Here is a 21,242-nt window from a genome sequence, read left to right as displayed (position 1 = left end):
AGAGGGGGAAGATGCATTTCAGCGTAATAATTCTGAGTCAATAATTAGGAAAAAATGTGTGTGTCCCAAAGACTTTGGGGTGAGCAAGTGAGAAAACCAGACAGGGATGGAAGAGAGAGAGGCTGGCTGTGCACACTGAAAATACATGTCAGGCTGATGGCCCTGCAAAGGGCCAAAAGATCTCCTCATTCCTTGGGGCACTTCAGATGGCCCTGCAGACTCCCAGAGCCTGGTAAGACCATAGTGGGGGAAATGACAGCTCTGCTTCAAGTCAGATACTCACAAATCACTGCTAAATACGCAAATGTCTCCTGCAAGCTCTTTTCTGGTAAATTCTTTCAGTAATGGCACAATATTGTCACGAACAAGTTGGGAATCAAGTGCCTGACAAGGTCACCCTTGCAATGCTTTCCCAGTTTGAGAGTGAGAAACACATGAAAAGGCAGCAGGACACAATTAACGCTTGGAGACAGCACAAAATGCTGCATCAATCTGCACTGTTGGTACCTGGAGTATCTCGATGATCTTGAGCTTGGTGTCCATGACCAGGATGTCCTCCTTCTCCGGCTCGCTCTGCTTGACATTCCCCTCGGGGGCAGCTGCCAGCGGCGTCATGGGCAGGAACCCCCCGCCCCTGAGCACCACCTGGGTCATCAGCTCCCCCACGCCATGGATTGACCTCATCACATTGCTCCCTTCAGAGAGGAAACAGGCAGGGTTAGGGTGCTGGAATGGGACTGAGTTAACAGGGCACGGACCGGCCACATCCTACAGAGAGAAACTGTCTCAACACTACCCATCCACACCCTGGGGACAGGGGGAGCCAACAGAAGCACTGCAGTACTTGGAGAAGCCCCCTGCCCTCTCCCTCTCCCATCACAGGCACTACTCAGCTTTACAACCAGGCCATGGACAGAAAGATTTCCAAGCACTGCATCACTGGCCAGGGAGGGAAAGAGGGAGGGAACTGCCCCACTCTGCTCTGCACTGGGGCGGCCTCACCGCCAGTCCTGGAGGCAGTTGTGGGGGCCAAAATCTAAGAAAGATCTAAAGATGTTAGTGAGCACCCAAAGGAGGCTACATAGATGAGGATGGGGCTAGAGAAGAAGTGATATGAGGAGCAGCTGAGATCACTTGGTCTGTTCAGATGGGGCAGAGGAGACTGAGGTTGGACCTCCCCAGAGGCTGCAGCTCCTCCCTAGGGGCAGCTTTGATCTCTGCTCTCTGTGACAGGGACAGCACCCAGGGAGCGGCTGGAGCTGGGCCAGGGCAGGCTCAGGCTGGAGATCAGGGAAAGGCTCTCCCCTCAGAGGGTGCTGGGCACTGCCCAGGCTCCCCAGGGAATGGGCACAGCCCCGAGGCTGCCAGAGCTCCAGGAGTGTTTGGACAGCGCTGCCAGGGATGCCCAGGGTGGGGTTGTTGGGGTGTCTGTGCAGGGTCAGGAGCTGGACTAGATGATCCCTGTGGGTCCCTTCCAGCTCAGGATGTTGTGTGACTTCATCATTCCACCCCACACTGACACTTTGAGATGACCTAGAACCACCCAAGAACTTTCTGTCCTACACTTTCCAGCCTTACCTTTACTTTCCTCGCCTTTTGCCATCTTGGTAATAGGGAAGATGGTAGTGATGTGCACACAGTCTAATATAGCAAGGAGGATTTTGGTTAGTCTGAGGAGGTCACAGAAGTTGTAGAAACCAAAATATATCAGATTTCTGGCTAAGTTAACAACCTACCAAAATAACAATAAAAAGCCTGATTAATACTAAACATTTTGCTATCACAGTCAAGTTGTCTTAACACAGTGACAAGATCAAGAACCTGGCTGAGGGTCATTATTTTACCACAATATCTGGGAATTCTGCAAGACTGTCTAGTCCTACATCACGTCAGAAAGTTTTATACTTGCCTACAAATACTGCAATGCTTGCAGTTAATGTCTGTCTGCAACTGATATTCTATAGCTACAAAACCAGACTGTATTTGTCTCATCATAAAACAGGTAAGACAGGGCAAGACTAGAGGGAAGACACAGAGAATTTTTATCATTGTCTTACAAAAAAGATATCGCATATAAAGCTGAGCTTTGTAACTTCCAAGTTGTAAAGTTTCCCCACAAGTCCGCCCCATAAAGATCCACATAAAAATATCACATATAGGGCAAATATTTAATGTAGCCCCTTCATATGAAGTGTATTACCTCAACTGCATTTTTTACAGAGTATCACATCTTTTCTTAAATTAATGGTTATTATTTGCACAGATTTGCTACATTTTATTTGCCCAGACTATTTTAACAGGCCAGTAAGTCACAGGACACTTTTTCTCTTGGTGAACATCACTTTAAGCTCTGGAGACTCTCTGTGTGTGCAGACAGCGTTCAATTTTTGAGATCTTTATTCCAGTAAAGCCTGGCTTTGCAATAACACTGAGAGCACAGAGAGTAAACAAGGCTGCTGCAAACCTCAGACATAAACTCACATTCATTAATTGTATTTCAAGAACCATCATTTCAAACTCACAGACTTCAGTGGGGTTACTTGCACTAGGAAAAAGGAGCCAGCTGAGGCTCAGCACCCCCTAATTACACGCACTAATTACTTGCCAAACTACCTGGTGAAAAAATAACCAACGTTCCATAAAAGAAAAGGAAAGGATAAAATCAGAACTGGATAACTACCTCAAAAGTGAGTTTATTTTTCTCTTTATCAGAGAAAGGGAACCTCTGACACACCACATCTCTTAAATATTCCTCTACAAATTCCATTGTTTGTGCAAATCTCTCCTTAATTTCATCTTTGGAAGTTCCACTGCTATCATAGCTGAAGAGGGGAAAAAAAAGAACAAAACAAAAAAGAAAACAAAACAAAACTTAGCATGCAAATACACAGGGCTCTTTTCCCCCCAGTACAATTTTTCACTGGTTTGTCAAAATCTAAGAAAAGCTAAAGGCTGGTAAATAATTTATCCAAACGAGGGAGTCAGGACACTGACACCAGAATTTCCTGGCTTTTGTTGTTTTATCCCATATGCTCATTAGGTACTATTTTAAAATGTCTGAGGAAAACAAAAAAAAGATAATTTTGTCCCAAAAAACAGAAAAAGCAACCCTCAATGTTTGAGTGGAAACAATGACAAGCGATGTGCAGCACTGAGGAGAACGGGTGGCCAGGAGAGGCTGAGTGGGGATGGTATTTTTCCTCCAAATAAAACCAATATATATGCAAAGCAGATATTAATTTTTAATATAAATTCTAGGGTTTTTTCTCAGTATATGCACAGTGACTTTGAGAAGGACAATCCCACCACCTCCCATGAAATACTTTTGCTTCCTGTTTGATCACTTATCACTGGTGAGCCTCTGCCAGAGCTGAAACTGTTTGGTTTTATATTTTGGCCTTTAAATTTGATTTATTATCTACTGCATCTCTCTCAGCAGAGAAAATGAGGCTGGCAAGGAGGGAAATAATAAGAAACCACTGAACACCAGTATTAACATTGACAAGACTTAAATTCCTAACACATATCATCAATTTCAGGTGTTCATTTTCTCCAACTGAAAAAACTGAGCTCTGAACAGTTGAGTACTATCAATTTGAAATTATTAATTATAAAGACTTAATACAAGTGGTCAAGAAACCAGGTGCCTGCTCCAGCGTGGTTTTGTGCAGGTTTTTCAGCACTGCCAGAGGATTTTCCACTGCAAGTTAAGGAACATGTCCTCGTTTGAGCATCTTCCCCCTTGTTGCTGCTGGTGGTGTGAGCTCCCATAAGGACAACCTGCCCTGAGGGGATCATACTCAGAGGAGATGGCTTCAAGCTGGGGAGGTTTAGAGAGATTTTAGTGAAAATATCTTCACTGAAACAGTGGTTAAGCCCTGGAATAGGGGGATCCAGGGCAGTGCTGGAACCACCATCCCTGAAGGGTTGTGGATGTGGCATGTGGGGACATGGCTCAGTGGTGGACGTCGGACTTGAGCTCAAAGGGCTCTTCCCAGCTTAACAATTCTATGGTTCTCCTCTAACCAAATGAGCCAGGGGAAGAGGTGCAACCCTTCCCTCCTGCCCAGGTCCAGGTCACTCGATGGTCCCACAGCGAGCCCTGAGCTTACCCAGAGCTCACCCCACCCCCACAGAGAGCTTATTTAACTCTCAGCAACACATCATGCAGCGTTTGATTTCTCTACAAGCAACAACCGCATAAAAACAACGCACGAATTTGGGAGCGAGCTGGTGCCGCCCCAACCCTCCCCCAGAGCAGCACTCACTCATCAATGGCGATCTCAGAGGGGATCTCGGACCAGAGCCGGGCGTATTTGACGGGGGTCACCTGCTCCTGGGGGTCCCTGTCCACGTGCATGTGCAGCATGAGGCGGCAGAAGGAGGCCCGCAGGTCGTAGGGCAGGTTCTCGTCGGCCATGCAGCGCAGGATCAGGTCCACGTCCAGCTGCCCAGAGATCTCGTTGATGGCCAAGTACTGGCGGTCAAGGCACATTCGAGCAAAGAGGTTCAGCTGGTATCTTCAGGGGGGGGAAGGGAAAAAAGAAGAAAACAATATGCTTTCGTTTAGGTGAGCTTGAAGTTTATGGTTTAATTTCCTGTGTAGCATAAAGCATAGATAAATATATGTACAGTATACTTTATACATTAGATACAAAGCATTACAAGTACATATAAAGTATACTTTATATATATACACACTATGAAGTATGTGTACTGATATACTCCTATGTATTAATAGAAATAATATTATATTGTCCAGTAATAGAGCTCATCCTTACTGTGGAAAGAATAAAGTACTCCTCAAACACTAGCAAACAGTGGAACAACAGAATAAGTTAAACAGCACAGAATAAATAAAATAGAATCACTGATTAAATATCATAGAATCACTGAATAGTTTGGGCTGGAAGGGACTTGAAAGGTGACCCAGTGCCACCCCTGCCATGGGCAGGGACACCTCCCACTGTCCCAGGCTGCTCCAAGCCCCAATGTCCAGCCTGGCCTTGGGCACTGCCAGGGATCCAGGGACAGCCACAGCTGCTCTGGGCACCCTGTGCCAGGGCCTGCCCACCCTCCCAGGGAACAATAATTAATGCTTTTTATGAAAGCTACAGCAGAACACAAACAACACTCAAGGCAACTCAGCCTAAATACCATGTAAGGCCAAACACTTCTTACAGATGCTGAAGCCACACTTTTCCCTGAGGCAACAAGACAGATGGGTCCAGTCATTAAAAATCAGGTACCTGAGGAAACAACTACTGAGTTCTGCTCTCTTCAGTGAGAGAACTGGTAGAAAAAAACTGCACTTCATTCCTAAGCTTTTCAGTCCATGAGCTGATCACTGGCACCTCACTCATGCACAACCAACAGGCTGATAATTCACCTTTAGCCATAAAGCCCATGCCCAACACTCAGCAGTGTTCACAGGCTGCTGCTCAGTACTGTCAGGTGTGAGGCTTCCTAAAGAAAAGGAGATTTAATTGAAAGCAGACTCCTTTCACTTTTAGTACCTCTCATAAAATTTGACCAAACCATATCCTAAGTCCTTCTTTTAAGCGTGTTTATGAGGTATCATGTATACTAAAAATAATTAACACTACCATTCTTATACCAGTATATATACCTAACTACTAATAACTAACACTACCAATTCTATTTAAAGCCAAGTTGAAGAAAAACACCTGTTTTGAAAGCACATACATTTAAAAAACTTGTGTCTAAGAGGTCTCATTCTGAGCTCCAACAGGCTCACATAAAACCATATATTAGGAATTCTCCTGCAAGAATCATTTCAATGAAAGAGACAATTCAAAACAAAATTGTTATTAAAACAAATAATCTAGTTGTACTTTCTGTGCTGCCACAATTGAGTCTGTCAAATGACTCTCAGGGGTTTATAACCCAGACACAGGAATTTGGTCTGGGCTGAAACCTGACCTTACACCATGCCAAGAACTCGGTGTCTTGTCAAGTCATCTGGAAACATTGCTGGTGTCAGACCTACCCAAAGCACGGCCTGGGCTGTGCAAAGCAGCCCTGCACACCCTCCACACCCAACCTGGGGCACGAACACAACTTCATGTTTGTGCTGCTGGGAACTACGGGACCACTGCGGGCTTGGGGAGAAAGCAGGAGGCACAGAGAACAGCAGTGACTTCTTGCAAACCAAAAGCAAAGCCACCTACACACCTAAATCCTGCAGTCCCCAAGTGCCCCCTGAACACAGGGACCCCCGGGGTCACTGGCACGGGTTCTCCCAACAGCCACCAGCAGGAAACCCAGCACAAACACAAGCACAAAGTGCTGGGGAAATTCAACACGCTCGAAGCCTGAAATACTTCTTTAAAATCAGTTTAACCCGGCTCATGTCAATAACTGGACTCCTCAGCATGAATAACTGTGTGCTTTCAGCTCTCACTTCTGAGAGACTTCCCCCTCCCTCTCTGAAGGCTGCTCTGTGCATGAAACAGGACCTTTCCTCCCAAAGCACACCCTGTGCACCCAGGGCCTCCCCAGGCAGCCCTGCTGAACTCTGCTGCGTGGTGTTAACCTGTAGTAGCTGAGCACGTCCCGATCCTCCTTCTGCCCCTCCTTGGCGTCCTGGGCCAGCTCTCGGATGCTCTTGCTGCGGATCTCCTTGTTGCTGTCCCTCCAGAACAACCACACTTCTTCCTCATCCTCTCCAACCTCCAAGGCGTTTTCTCCACTTGACACTTCCTCAAATTCAAATCGTGAGAGCACCAGCCTGCCAGGAGGAGGGGAGGTTACATTCCAGACACACAGACATCCTTCGCATTTCTTGCAAGACACTTGCTAAAATGTATCTTACCCTTTCAGCAGTAGCATTTTACTACACCAAACCATTGGGCTGTATTATTAAAAGCATTAGATTATAAGCTTTCCATTCAACCTTAAAAAGATGAACATTTCAGCTCCTTTCAAGTGAAAAAGATAAAGAAACAAGGAAGTTAAAGACACATAATAATGGACTTTCAAAACCTTCTTTACAGGAGAATTCATTCAAAGATCATTCAACAGACTAGGAAAAGATATGGGAAAGAAAAATACCTAAAAAATGGATTAATTCTGTATCCCATAAATGCCAAATGGATCAGAACTTCTGTTTATGTCATGAAGTAACTAGAAATAAATCAGCTGCTGATACTATAAAAGGCTTCCAGCAAAGAAAAGATCAACATCTGAAAAAAGCTCCAAATTAAATACTCAAGGACAAATAAGTGATGTACCAATATTAAGAGCTGGTGGAAATAAGTACAGCCTTTATGATCTCATGACAACAATTAAATGTGCAATACTCTCAGCCCTTTGTGTTTTAAATCCTACCTGCTTCCCTTTTGCAGTATTTTGATAATGGTTATCTATTCCCTAGTATACATATGGAATAAAGCCATCTTTATCAAAGACAATCAGGATTTGGTGCCTGCTATGAGGCCTCAGCAATGGCAGAGGAGGGCTGGAGCCCCAAATCCCACCTCAGTGGGAGGAAAGGTGAGCAGAGCCAGACCAGCTTTTGCTCTGCTGCCAGCTGAGCTCCCTCAGAGCTGGGGGAGGATCACACCAGGAGCCTGCACACCTTCCTGCAAAGTCTGTGTGCTTTGGATCAAATGGGAGAGATCTGAAGGATTTCTGCCTGCAGGGCTGAGGATGCACCTGGCAGACACCTGCTGTCCCCAGGCCCAGCTCTGTGCGTTTGAAGAGGACCCCACACAACTCCCTGAATCCCCAGGACGTGCCAGCAGCATGCTCAGCTTTGAACCACCTTCCTTCTGCTTCACACCAGGAGAACCATCTTGAAAGGCACCAGCTTACTTGGTTTCAATGAGAATGTCTGCATTGGCTGGGTTCAGCACGGCTTTACAAATCAGCTCCTGTGTCACGGGAATAGACTTGTTCATGGAAACGCACAGATCCGAGAGGTAATCCAAAAACCTGTTGGAAAACATGAGCCAAAAGGGTATCAATCACTGTTGAGATCTAGACTGAAGCAATCTACATTTCAGGAAGCAAACATTCAGAATTCCACTTGAACAGTGCACAGCAAGACTTGCTGCCCGAGGGGACGGCAGGGCGAGTGCCAGAACACAGTGAACTGGCTGTGCTTCCTCCTGAGCAAGCTGGCAGGTACAGACTTTTCCCAGAAGGGGAAGGTTAATCATATATTCAAAAATGCAGCTCTCACCTGGGCTCCCTATTTTTCCTCACGAGACTCACAAAGGTGTCAATCTCAGCAGCTGTGATGTGCTTCTCCAGGAGCTTGCGGTTGTTATGGAGCAGGGCTGTGATGGTGTCCTCGGCCAAGACGTCGTAGCCAATCTGCTTCTGCATGAAGCCAAACTGCTTGGCAATGTATTCCTTCAAAACACACAGGCAAGGAGGAAGGGGGGTGCAATTAACCCTCAGAATTAAAAATAATAACAGAAAACAGGACGACATTTGTCAACACCAACATCCCGAGGAGCAAACTGGGTTAGATCCAAATTGTTTGTGTGAAAGAGCAAACAATGACAGATATCCCTAAGCCCTCCACCCCTCCCCTCTCTCCTGGGCTAGACACCAGCAAGGCATTTATACTTATCTGACAGGACCTTGTTTTTAATACATGGCAACAAAAACTGAACAGCCTTAATTTACAGGGCAACTTTCAGCGGCGCCTGTAGTCAGCAAGAGTGAACAAAGTCTCGCAATTCACCTGCATGGGACAGTCAGAAATTCTGCTGTTTTCTTAAATCCCACTCAGAACCAGTGCTAATTACATTACAGTCTCCAACAGAGGTGAAAAATGCCAGATAGAATAAAACTGAGCCATCCCAAAACCTCTTGCTGACTGTACAACCAGAGCAGAGCAGGGTTTACTTTAATGGACAAAGCTTTTTTTTTTTTTGAGCACAGGAACCACGTTGGTGCCATTGACCATTACAAACCTGATTTTTCCTGTAGTCCTGCTGGGAGTGCCTGAGCACCCTGTAGCAGAGCCTGCAGATGTGCCTGAAGGGCGCGTGGCGCTGGTCCCCCAGCTCCTCCAGCCGCAGCATGGGGCCGTCCCCGCTGTCCGTGAAGGGTGCTTGCAACAGCTTGAAAATCTACAGATTTGTTAAAAAAACACAGACACAACCCCATGAGGCACTGCCTTCTTCTGCTTCAAATCAGTGTCAGAGCTCGGTGCCTCTGTATTCCAAGAGGTACATCAGAAATATGCAACAGTCACCAAGGCTCTTGGCCATGGAGCAGCCCCGACAGAGGGCTGCTCTGATCACCTTTACTCAACACCATCTGCTGGAACTTTGAGTTCCAGCCATGGTGAGCCTACAGTCCACTGCCCAGAGCCTGCTGAAAGCTGGAAACTCAAAGGACATTTAGGTCCCAATAATTTGAGACCAAAATTTCACAGAGCCACAGAATGGCTTGGGTTGGAAGGCACCATGAAAACCATCTCATTCCAACCCTCTGCCACAGACACGTCCCACCAGACCAGGCTGCTCCAAGCCATGTCCAGCCTGGTCAGGTTCTCTGTAATCAGGTTTTTTTTTTCCAACAGCTCTTCTCATAGGCAGAGCTTAGAGAAAAGCACAGCCTACCTGCTTTAGAATATTCTGCTCTCTCATCAGCTTTTGCCGTTCTCTGTTAGGTTTAGAAAACACCACTTCAAGGACGTCCTGGCCAGAATTAGTTCCACCAGTAACGAAGTAGACCAAATCCTCCAACAGTTTGGTAACAGATCTAGAGAAAAGCCAGGAGTTGTTAACATGAGAATACAAATTCTCTGAGCTAAAAGAGCAGTGCCAGGGTAAGTTTACAAAGATTTCTAAATGCTAAGTGAAAAACTAACAGCAATTAGAGACTGGATAAAGCTCAGAGGTTTGCACGGAATTTGAAATTAGGAACTAATGCTCCCCCATTGCTGCAGCTTCACTGCCCAACAGCTAAACCAGAGCAGCAGCAAGACAAGAAAATCACTTTAGGGCAGCCCTACACTTGCCAAGATCTATTTGGCACTTCTTTCAAATGCCACAAACAATAAATCAGGTGATTATTTCTCCCACAGCCAAATAAAAGGCACTGGCTATGGAAGCACACGGGCCCTGGCGTGACACAGCCACCTCTGTGCTCTTTTTGTGTGGCCACATTTTCAGGGACACGGTCAGAGGATTTGCAGCAAGTCACATGTTCAGTCCTCACAAGATGGATTAGGAGCTCCCACACTCCATTGCAGAGGTATGCTGGGGATTAGTCCCCCAAGATCACAACATTTCTCATGCTCTCACTTCAGAGGACAAGGAGGGCTGGACAGACCAGGCCTGAGAACCTCCACTGCAGACACAACAATAAAACCATACATTTTTTAAAATCTCATCAAGGAGGAAACCAAATCCCTCTTCTACTGCTTACTCTGATAAAAATTTCAAAGAAACAGTTAGTGAGTAAAGAAAACAACACTATCTGAACCCAATTCTGGTTTCCTTACCTTCTTTCATTCTGGGTTATTGTTCCCTTTTCCAGCTTGCCAGCAATGGAACCTAAAACTTTACTTGCATCATTTGCAAAATCCAAGTCCCGAACCTCTGCAGGTGAGACTGGCACTATAGCAAAAGCTTCTTTGTCCTCCTTCACTGGAGAGGTACCAATCTGAAACCCAGAGAAGCTTTATCAGCAAACCCAAAGGCAGGAAACAAAGCAGTGCTTCCCACACCCAGTGATAATGAAACAGAAAAGCCACACTCTGCCTAGGCAGCATGGGACCCTGCTGAAGCCAAGCTCTGAGAACACTACCCCTCTCTGTGCAAGCTCAGAGCTGTTCCTAAATCAAAGGAGCAGCAGGTGAGAGGGCAAAATGTTGCTGTAGCCAGTGGAAAAACCATCCTCCTCCTGATGACTGCCGTGGAGTAGAAGCTGAACAGTGTAACTAGAAAACTACCATGAAACCAAGCCATTAAGAGCAAATACTTTGCCCAGGCACTGCTCATTCCTGTCACATGCTTGGTGTGTGACAGGCTCAGGGAGTGGAACTCCTGCCAACAGCACTTTTGTGAAGTACAGGAGTCAAAGGATGTGCTTACACAAAGTAACAGAACTTACCTTCAGCATCACGGGTTTCTCCTCTTCTTTATCAATAGGGATGTTGGTGCTGTGAACCCAGGTGTTGGTGCAAAGGTGCCTGAGCCTCACGTAGGAGTTCCTGAAAGAAAGTCAGGAGTGTCCCAGCATGAGTCAGCTTCCCAGCTGAGAAGTCTTTGCATTGCTGGGATTTTGAGATGCTGGCAGGAACAAGTGGAAAAGAAATGTCATCTCTGTCCACATCGCATCCTACAACTGAAATAACATTCTTACTGCCTTAGCTCATGCGATAGATTCACCTGAGGAAGGCTTCTTCTGTAATGAAAGAGATTCTGCTCTGAAACAGAACCACAGCCACTCCGAGCTGCTGTAACTCACAAACAGGAACAAATTGCACAGGAACAAATTAAACCTCTTCCCATCCTCACTTTTCCACTGCTATGAGCTGCCAGCTTCCTCCCTTACCTCTGGGGTTTTCAGCCCAGAACTCCCTGATGTCTGTATTTTGGGGTATCTGATGCTTTAGGGAGTTGCTGAATAGATGGAACAAACGTGCTGTGCTTTCTCAGTGGGACCAGCAGCTGGGGATATGTGCAGAGTGCGTGTCTTGGAAGGGTACAGCAGCTTTTCAATAGCAAGAGGTGCCACATGAACAGTGAAGAACATGTAAACAACAGAAAAACCTGTGCTAAATAGTGGGTGTTACATCCTAACACAATACAGACAGGTCACAGGAACGAATGCCTTGACAGGACACCCAAGGCTTTTAGTCCCAGGTCATTCCTGGCAAGGAAGCCACTTAGGAAACCACTTAGTCTCAATTTTCCCATCTGTAAAATGGTGTTCTCTTACTTACACCTCAACTGTAAAGTACTCAAGCGAAGCTTCAGGCATTTTTCTAATTATTTCTACATTCATTTGAGGAGGAACCTGCTTCCAAAGGGTAAAAGGAAAACAGTCTGGGGCAGCTTTACCTCCAAAAACCCACCAAAAGCCCCGAGCTGAGGCAGGTGGTCAGTGTACCTGGGGACGAGGCTGTCTCCCCCTCGCAGGGTGGTTGGGTCCAGCTCGAAGATGGAGGAGATGTCGTTGCCCTCGGGCACGGACACCAGGGAATAGGCCATCTTCTCCTGGGCCCCCCGGCCCCGCCGCGCCGCGTCCTGCTCGGGGTCCAGCTGCGGAGGGAACCCCCACAGCGTCAGGACAGGCCCTGCAGAGCCGCCCCCACAGCCCCAAACACACCGTGGCTGCAGACAGCACTCTGCACCAGTGAACTGGGCTGCAGGACACCAAGGACACTGACAGCAGCTGCCCCTGGCCAACCACTCCTTGCTTCCCCTGGTGTAACTCCTGAGTAGCACCACAGTAACTCCCCCTCCACACAGAATTTATGTCTTGCAGACAGTGCCAGAAGAGAGAAACCTCCCCAGCCATTCACCCCATGCACACTGGGAGCTTTGACTGGTTTCTGATAACACACATCAGCTGAGATCCCCAATCCTGACACTACCAGCTCTCCAAATATATCCCACACCTTGCAATTATCCCTCTAACCAAGAAATTAGTGAGCTGAAAATATAAAAACCAGCCACACCACATACCAGCAACCTTGCCGGGAAATAATCAGCTTCAGCAGCAAAAATGGGGCCCACATCCATCAACTCCAGGCAAGAGAAACAAAAAGCTAATCAAGGAGCTGGATGTCTTGCTGTTCACACTACAGCTTGTGCTGCTCTCAAGCACAGTAATGTGTTCCAAAGGCCATGGCACCAGAATGATCTTTATTCCCAAGGTGCCAGCAAATCCCCAGCCTCCTTCAGCCAAGTAAAGATACATTGACTGGATAAAACCCCAGGGTTTCAGATGAAAGGACTAAAAACAAATGATGAAAGGAAAAAACAAAGATGAACTGAGAAAAAGGAACAACAACTTTCTCCAAATCCTTTCCTAGGGAGCTCCCAGGTCTCACAAGTCCCTAAAGAAGTTGCTCACTGTCCTGGCACGCTGGAGCCAGCTGTCCATGCACAACCACCTAAATCCTGGATGCAGTTTTCAAGGTGACCAAGAAACCAATTTCTCAGCTTCTCTGTGATGGTGGCACCGGTGAAGGGAGGCACCCAAAGGAGTCAGCACTCAGGCACCTGCCTGTCAAGTCCTGCTGCAAGGCACTGCCATCCTGAAGCATATGGAAAAGGTATCCAGTGTTGCTTGTGCCTCAGGATACTCCCAAGTTAACATATTTGCAGTCAATGAACTTGGCTGCAAAGCAGTGACATTTAAAGTCTGATTTTGTGCATGGGAACAGGCAGTTATCTGTATGGAACAGAAATACACTTTGGGAGTGTGCCTTCAAGGGAAGGAGCAACTCTACACTCAGAATCCATCTGGAGAGAAATTCTGGGAGAAATTCGCTCACTTGGAATGAATTCTCCGAATTTCAGCTGTCTCCTTCATCCCCCCCCCAGCAAGGGGAGGGAATACAGTGAGGAATACAGCTGCTCTGCATTCACAGCTTGTCCTTCAGGAGACAACTGGTCACTTCTTGAAACTGTGGCAAAGCTGAACATGAGCAGTAAAGCAAAAAGCAGGAAATGGGGCAATTCAGGGAGCACTTGAAATTCAACCCCAAAGCTGACAAGGGCAGCCCCTTTTGCTGCTGGAAGGTAGAGCTGGCACCTCACCCGTGCCCATGTAAACCCTTCCTGCACAGCCCTCTGAGGGTAAGAAGAAAGCAACGATAAAACCACTGAGCTGTGCACAGAAACCCTGCAGACAGCTCGCATTTGGATCAACTTGGAGTTTGGATAAAGTTGGACAAAGCAGCCTACACCCTCCTGTCACCAGTGAATGTTAAACGATGTGGCAATTTCCTGTCAGAGCTGAATTATGGGCTCCTGCTCCTGTTCTTGCTGGTCTATTTTTGCCATCTAGTGGTAAAGAGACAGAGCAGGGAAAAAGCAGAGAGCTGAGACAGTGCATGAATGTTATCCATGCACGTGTCAGCAGCACACACCACAGGAGCAGGGGTGTCTACCTAAAGGACCTCAACATCGATTAACCCTCAAAAAATCAACCCAACAAAATATCTCAGTACTGGGTTCCCCCCACACCTCCCCAAACAACAGCTGTGGGTGGGGTTTGTTCAGTTTTTTACCATGTTTAGTGCAGTCAAGCTGCCAAATGCCACCAAGAAGTAATCAGGAAAACAGCTCAATATCTGAGGGCAAGGGAAGCATTTTAATGGCCAGGCTATAATGACAAATCCTTTTAGGAGGAAAAATGCGCCCTGCAGCATTTCTAAGCATCCCATTCATCTCTTGAGAATGGAAGGAATAGCTCTTTGTCATACCCAAATGGTGCAAATCTTCCATAACACAGGGCAAATGACCAAGAAAGCTGCATAAGCCTATGATCAAACCCAACGAAATAAATAAAATCCACAATGGAAAGTGCTCTTCCAGTTCTCTCTGTTTTCAACTCCTGAGGCAAGGCTGGTTCCCTCTGACACCAAAGAGAAGCTGCTGTTAATACAAAGCACCACACACTCAATCTTTGACACAACAACATTTACTGACAACACAGACTTGCTCCCACAGGAAAATCAGAGGAATGGCACTGGAACCACCCTCCCCCTGCCATTCCTGCTCTCTGTTACCCTGCTTTCCTGAGACAAGGTACAATGGCAGCAAATTTGCTGCTTAAACACAGCAGTCAGACAGGTACAGCACTGGGGGACATTCCCTCAGGGACATTTCCCATCTGGTGTCACCTTGAGCAACTTGATTTCCAGCCCTTGGCAGGACAGTGCTCCAAGGAAGCAAAGGTTGAGGAAACAGGAAGACAGAAAAAGATGCCACAAAGGGAGGAGTTGAGGGGGGTTCAGGTAATGTGTAAACTCAGTTCCAAGTGGGTTGCTGCTCTTCACTAGGGTCTAATCCAGGCATCAGCACCCACTCCTTGGATAGGCCATAAAAGCCTCCAGAGCATTCTCAGGTTTTTAGTTTCTTCACTAACAACGAAGCCTGGACCAGCTGTGTACTGGCCAGGTCAGCTCTGGGCCTGTGCCAAGCCCTCCTCAATCAGGGGCAAGACCATACCCTTGCCTATACTTACTGAGGATTGACACTCCAGGTCATCTTCCTCATAGTCAGGGTTTACCTGATGGAACAGAATCACAGGCACGTCAAAACTCCAGCACAGCTGCAAGGGGGAAACAGCCTGAGCACCACCTAAACTCTCGTGGTCACCAATGCCCTGCACTCCACAGCACCACCAGGCATGCAGAGCACACTGCCCAAACCCAGCACGGCTCACCAGGCCAGAAATCAGTTCAATAACCTGCAAACATGCAGGGACATTTATCTCATTCAGGAGAATCGCTACAGGAGCAAGAGTACAGAGTTAACCAGTTTATGCTTTTTTTGTTTGTTTGTTTAAATTCCAAGTGGAATTTCCAACTAGAAATTACTGGCTTGGAGAAATCTTTTAGAACAAAAACTATTCTAACCAAGGATCAGGTGAGCAATCTCCTCTGGTATATTCTTGCATGATTTAAGAGCATGTTTTTGGTTTGGCTGATTAGAAAACTCAAGATTTACTGGAAAAGCCCTACGCTGGATCACTACTGAAAAGGATTTGCAGTGTGCATGTGACAAAATGCTTCTAGTTTTCCAATCTGCTTATCAGAAGAATACAGAATGGGATATTTAATCTGGACTTCTCTCTATCTGCAGCTCTTACAGACTGGTCTGAAGTCAGTGTTTTCATTTTACACTCAGTTCTATGATTCTGCTCAGAAATCAGTGATTTGAGAGAAGTTACCAACACTTGAATTCATTTTCCCCCAAAGGCTCTCAGTCATTTACCATTTATTCATCAGTTAATAAAGTCACATTGACTCCAGTGACACGTGACAGGATACTATTTAGTGCCTATTCTTTGCAGGAGAAGCTCTTGCCTCTAGAATTCATATAAAAAGTTTAATCAGCTCACAACTACCCCAAACCATGGTATTCTTTCAGCTCTTTCATTTTATTTCCTATGTTTAGCATCTATTTTTGTATTAATCCAAATGACCACTCTCCTCCCCTCCCCGTGTCCAGTTCTAGGGTGGGAAATGACAGATTTTGAGAAGGTGCCAAAGGAAGAGAACACAGTGCAAGGGCAGGCAGAGGTGCCAGCCCAGCCCCACGTACCTCTGCTGCCAGGTAGTGCCCCGTGGCCAGGTGCTTGAACCTGAAGAGGCTGTTCCAGTAGCCAGCTCCCCCCCGGCAGGGATCGTGCTGCACCACCTGCAAGGGAAGGGAACACACCTGGAATGCAGCACACATCCCCTTCCCAGCAGGATCTGCCTCACTTCATGTGCAGGGAAGAGCAAACAGAGCCAGGGGCTGGGAGAAGACAAAACCACCTCTCATCTGTGACCAGCACAGTGCAGGGAATGCTCTGAGCTGGCTGGGATTAATTCACTTCAGTTTATGAACGAATTAAAGAAGGTGCTCTCCATGTGCATGTGTTGCCAGGTCTTGAAACAAACCCCTAGAAAAGGCAACAAATCCATTACTCTATGGCTATAACTCATTTTTAACTGCTTAAAGTGGATGAGGGAAGACACCTGGAAACATCTCAAATGCAACAATGCTGTACAAAAGAATATTTATATTTACTGACCAAGGGGGGCAAGCAGAGCCTCCAACACCTGTAACCTCATATTGGCTGCTCTGAGGGTACACCTGATTCCTTAAGGAAAACTCATCACAGCTGCCCTGCAGCTTTCAGGGAAGAACTATCTCACCTATGCTGGGTAACTGCACACACATGGGCAGTTACCACTGACTGGTAACAGGCCAAAGTAATGCTAATTACAGGCAAGCTTTCATCTGAAATACAGGAGAAGCTGAATGTCACAGCAGATACTTCTGGAACAGGAGTATAAAAACACCTATCTGTCATTACAATTCATTTTTTGATTCTTATATGCACTCCATAATTTAATCAGATTTAAAATCATAAACCAACTCTAATAATACCAACAGACTGAGGCTATTTTCAGAAGCCAGTGATGGCCAAGGTGTTAGTCACTCTGTGTTAAAAGCCAATGGAATAAAAGCAGCCAATTCAGACAGACTAGCAAGGGGTTGCAGCCTCCTATCAAATGAGGATATGCATAATCACATTATTCCACACCAAAAATAGAGCCTTCAGTACACTCAGCAGGACAGTGGAAATTATAAGCTGTTGTTAAACTTCAGTGACTGGTAAGAAAATGACTTCATTGATGTTTCTCTGTGCCCTTTTTCTGTAGTGTAAAGCACCTGAGTTCAAGAGCTCTGTGCTGCACCATCAGAGAGCAGAGCTGCACTGTGATTGTGCACAGAAAGCACAGCAAGCGAAGGAATTTTAATTGAAACTTGTAACACCAGGAAAATTTAACCTAAAGAGAGAAATCCAGATGGAGTGTTTTTAAACAGAAGCAGTAATTGTTCCCACCAAGCCAGCCCCAGCCTGGGTTCCAGTCCTTACCTCCACCTCCCACAGGGCTTTGGAGCTGGTGGCAGACGTGGCCGACTGCCTGCCCGTGGTCCTGAGGAACACGTGCTGCTTCTTCCTGTGCTCATCACACGTCAGGAACTTCTCCTGCTCTGCGTGGAACAGCCTCACCACGTCCCCCTGCCAAAGGCAGGCAGCAGGGTCAGCAGGGGCAGTGCCCAGCAGGGCCCCAGCTGCAGACAGGCACAGCTCTGGCTCTCACCCCTTTGAGGATGTCGTCCTTGTTGTCGCTCCATTTCATGAAGAGCACGATTTTCCAGCTGGTGTTGCAGTTCACTGAGTTGACCTAAAAGGAGAACAGACACCATCAGTCCCACTGTCCTGTGCCTGCACAAGATACTGCCATGAGCCACTGTCTTATTTTTTAGACAGCTTTCACCAGAACACTGCAGGCCTGGCTGCACTGCTCTAGAGAAGGGAAGTCCTTTCTGTATCTGCTCCAGAACAAGCGACTCAGAACTGACTTGCATGGAAGCCACCTGTTACACATCTGTGCTGGTAGGTTTAATTTTCTTCACAGTGACTAGTATGGGGCACATCACTGTGACACAACTTCTGACTTTGAAGGAACACCTTGTTTTTAGCCAGTCATGCAAAAGACACTGAACTCAACCCTCTGCCAGCACCCAAGAGAAAGTGGAGCTCAAAGACTTTTCACTTAAGTCACTGATTACCAGGATAACTTTTCCTAAGCAGTGCCACAGGTACCAGCCAACTTGCTGAATTCTCAACCATGCACAAATAGCTAAGCTGAAGCACAGAGGGGTTTGTACAGCTGCTCCAGCCGTGCCAGTGTCCCCTTACCTCATTGCATCCCGGATTATCCACAAGTTGATGGCTACTGGCATGGAGAGGCTGGCCAGCATTGACAGGATTCAGGACTACTTTGTCTCCAATGACAACCTGCAGAGAAGTGCAGCATCAGAAAATTTTGCACACTGTGAAAGCTCTTTTTCTTCCTTTTTTTTTTTTCCCCAGTGGAAGTGATGGGAGGAAATCACCTTTTTGCAGTCTGGAGAGATGCCAGTCTGAGCATTCCACCAGGATTCTGTTTGGTTCAGAATTTAGCTCACCAAACTCAGTCACTGAGGCAAAACCCCACTATGCTACTGGACTCAGAGCCTTGAAGAAGAAGCAGACTGAGCTCTGGTACAGGAGAAATGATGGCTGATTGATAAATTCACCATATTTAGGTGCAAATATATACCCAGCCTAAACCCCAGAGCACACTGAAGCTTATGACCTCCTGGGTTTAGGAAGATCCTATACCCAAGTGACTCAGATTTTGCAAAAGAAGGGATGAAAATGGCAATGCATTTAATCATTTCCCATGAACAGGAACATTTTGCTTCCTTATTACCTCACTCCTCATATCCAAAGTGATGACGAATTTTGATTCTAAGCTGACAACACTGAAAACAAAGATGCTAATTATTCCTTCCAAACCTCCTGAAGGAGCTTAACACTTCCTACCATTTTGAATTGAGCAGGAATTGTGCAAGGCCAGCCTAATTAGGTCCCTTATTCCCTCCAATGTTAGATCATTCCACGTTTCCAAAATACAAGTTACCATAGCAATTTTCCTCCCCCTCATGACAGCACAGCAAAAAGGTTGTTCCTGCATCATCATCACGCACTCAGAGATCTGTACATTGCATTAATTGCAAGACAGGTCTCCCAAATCCAGCCTGTGCCCACAGGGAAGTGTGAGGATACTGCTCCCAGCACTTACACTGTCCCCGATGGAGCGCAGTTTGTAGAAGGGCTGGATGTAGAACCAGGAACCTTCATTTCCAGCTTCATCCAAGGTCACCCTCATTGCATTCTTCTCTAGCAGAGCTGGAAGCCTCTTATTTACTGTTAAGTATTTGTTACTTTTTAAGTGAAGCAGCTAGAATAAGAATCAGAGTTCAGTTCTAAGAATGCTCCTCTTCCGCCCCTCAACAACCCGAACGTGCATGAGACAACTGCAATGCTACACAGGACTGCCAACTGAACTGTGTACAAATACTGATGGGTGCAGGCACAGTTCCACTCACACGCAGAGACACAGAGCAAAACACCTTCAGTTAATCCAGCTGTCCCTTCCCCAGCACAGACACACACATGGAAATGCCCTCACCACTTACAACAACCTGCTCAAAAAAACCCCGGACCAAAACTCGTGAAATGCTGGGGGGACTGAGTGGCTCTTCCTGGTGAGAGGCAAAGCTGCTCTTCTCTCACTTTGCTTGATCTCATTTAACTGAAAACATAACTATTTCTATTGATTTTCCTTCTCTGTGTCAGTTTATGGTTTAAGTGTCAACTTTTCACTGTGAGAGGACATTTGGTGTTGTACATGTGCCACCCTCCAACAACTCTAATGAGGGCTCTAACAACTGTTTCTGAAGAAAACAATCAATGGTGACCTCAAAACCAAACACAATTAACCCATAATAAAAAACTGACCTCATCACAGGTTTAACACCCAGGCCCTGCTTCCCAGGATCCCACTTCAGGGCATGGTGAAACTGGCAAAACTACAGACTCCTGACCATGAATTCCAGAAATTTAAAGTCCACTGAGCAGGGAATTTTCAACTAAATCCTCTCCAGCTTGCACAGATGTTCACAGCCTACCTGGATGACATTCCCATACTGGATGACAGTTCCCAGCAGTTTTCTGTTTTCAGTTTCGTTCTGTTTCTTTTCCAAATCCGCCGCATGCTGAAATTAGGGGAGAACAGTTCAGTTGCTAAGTGTTTTAGAAAAGGGGGTTTTATGAAAGTCCCTTTTCTTTGAGATTATTTCAAAGCACTGGAAAAACAGCAAGCATCTGAAAGAGCCTAATTTCCTTTTTCCTCAGCTTCCAACAGCGTAATTTCCAATTCCCTTTTTCAACTGTTTGGGGAGATAGACACACAGCATTTAAGTAACCTGTAATTTGGGTACAATTGGACACAATTTTGGAATAAAACATGAGATGAAAAGCTCAGACAAGCTAGAAAGCAGATATCTAGTGGGGGGAAAGGTGAAAAAGGGATGGGTAACAACTCCAGCCAGGAGTTCTATTTTCCTTTCTACTGACTTCTACACAAAATGAATGAAAGAATCTCAACTTTGATTCTTTATTTTCCTTTGCCAACACAGGCTCCAGCTGCCCTCCAAGCTGTGTTTTTCTGGAGACTCCAATGCCCCTCCCTGTGCAGCAGGATCCTTGGGAAGGTCCCTACAAATGCCCACTGCAGCTCTGGATTTGAGAGTTCCTGACCCCCCACACCAGAGCTTGTGCTCCCTGAGGTGATGGATCCTGTGTGCCACAGCTGAGCATTCCTGCACCACACCAGCAGGGCAAGGAAAGGGAAAGCCCTTGCTAAATTGAATTATTATAAAGACACAAAGACCTAGTTAATAATTTACAATGAGCCTCTTGCCATTTTTGTTTTACAAGTAAGATATTTGGCCCAGGCTGTTTGTTTTAAAACAATTTCATTTGGTAAAGAACTTCTTCACTTTACAGGAAAGATGATGTTTTGAATTAAAAACATAAATCTCTATTTGCTTTAACTCCTATCTGGAGGTGGAGAGCAATTTAAAATTGGACTTTTTAGGAGGTTGAGCATCAAGGATTAT

At 46.2% G+C, this 21,242-nt stretch overlaps 1 protein-coding gene across 1 annotated transcript in view; it reads right to left on the bottom strand.

Annotated features, from left to right (window-relative positions):
• Nucleotides 1-21,242, bottom strand: part of ITPR1 (inositol 1,4,5-trisphosphate receptor type 1) — a 161,653-nt gene that overhangs the window by 90,228 nt on the left and 50,183 nt on the right. Inside the window, exons 5-23 of the mRNA XM_069028468.1 lie at nt 20,250-20,336; nt 19,361-19,519; nt 18,433-18,531; nt 17,831-17,914; nt 17,602-17,748; nt 16,275-16,370; nt 15,193-15,237; nt 12,103-12,254; nt 11,101-11,200; nt 10,490-10,650; nt 9,603-9,744; nt 8,949-9,107; nt 8,207-8,379; nt 7,837-7,956; nt 6,557-6,751; nt 4,269-4,520; nt 2,681-2,822; nt 1,579-1,732; nt 508-695 (exon numbers count right to left, since the gene is read on the bottom strand). Coding sequence (XP_068884569.1) covers nt 508-695; nt 1,579-1,732; nt 2,681-2,822; nt 4,269-4,520; nt 6,557-6,751; nt 7,837-7,956; nt 8,207-8,379; nt 8,949-9,107; nt 9,603-9,744; nt 10,490-10,650; nt 11,101-11,200; nt 12,103-12,254; nt 15,193-15,237; nt 16,275-16,370; nt 17,602-17,748; nt 17,831-17,914; nt 18,433-18,531; nt 19,361-19,519; nt 20,250-20,336 — 2,655 coding nt within the window. The remainder of the gene's footprint in view (nt 1-507; nt 696-1,578; nt 1,733-2,680; nt 2,823-4,268; nt 4,521-6,556; nt 6,752-7,836; nt 7,957-8,206; nt 8,380-8,948; nt 9,108-9,602; nt 9,745-10,489; nt 10,651-11,100; nt 11,201-12,102; nt 12,255-15,192; nt 15,238-16,274; nt 16,371-17,601; nt 17,749-17,830; nt 17,915-18,432; nt 18,532-19,360; nt 19,520-20,249; nt 20,337-21,242) is intronic.

The sequence above is a fragment of the Aphelocoma coerulescens genome, chromosome 12, assembly GCF_041296385.1.
Source record: "Aphelocoma coerulescens isolate FSJ_1873_10779 chromosome 12, UR_Acoe_1.0, whole genome shotgun sequence".
Lineage (NCBI taxonomy): Eukaryota > Metazoa > Chordata > Aves > Passeriformes > Corvidae > Aphelocoma > Aphelocoma coerulescens.
This window is presented reverse-complemented; position numbering and strand designations above follow the sequence as displayed.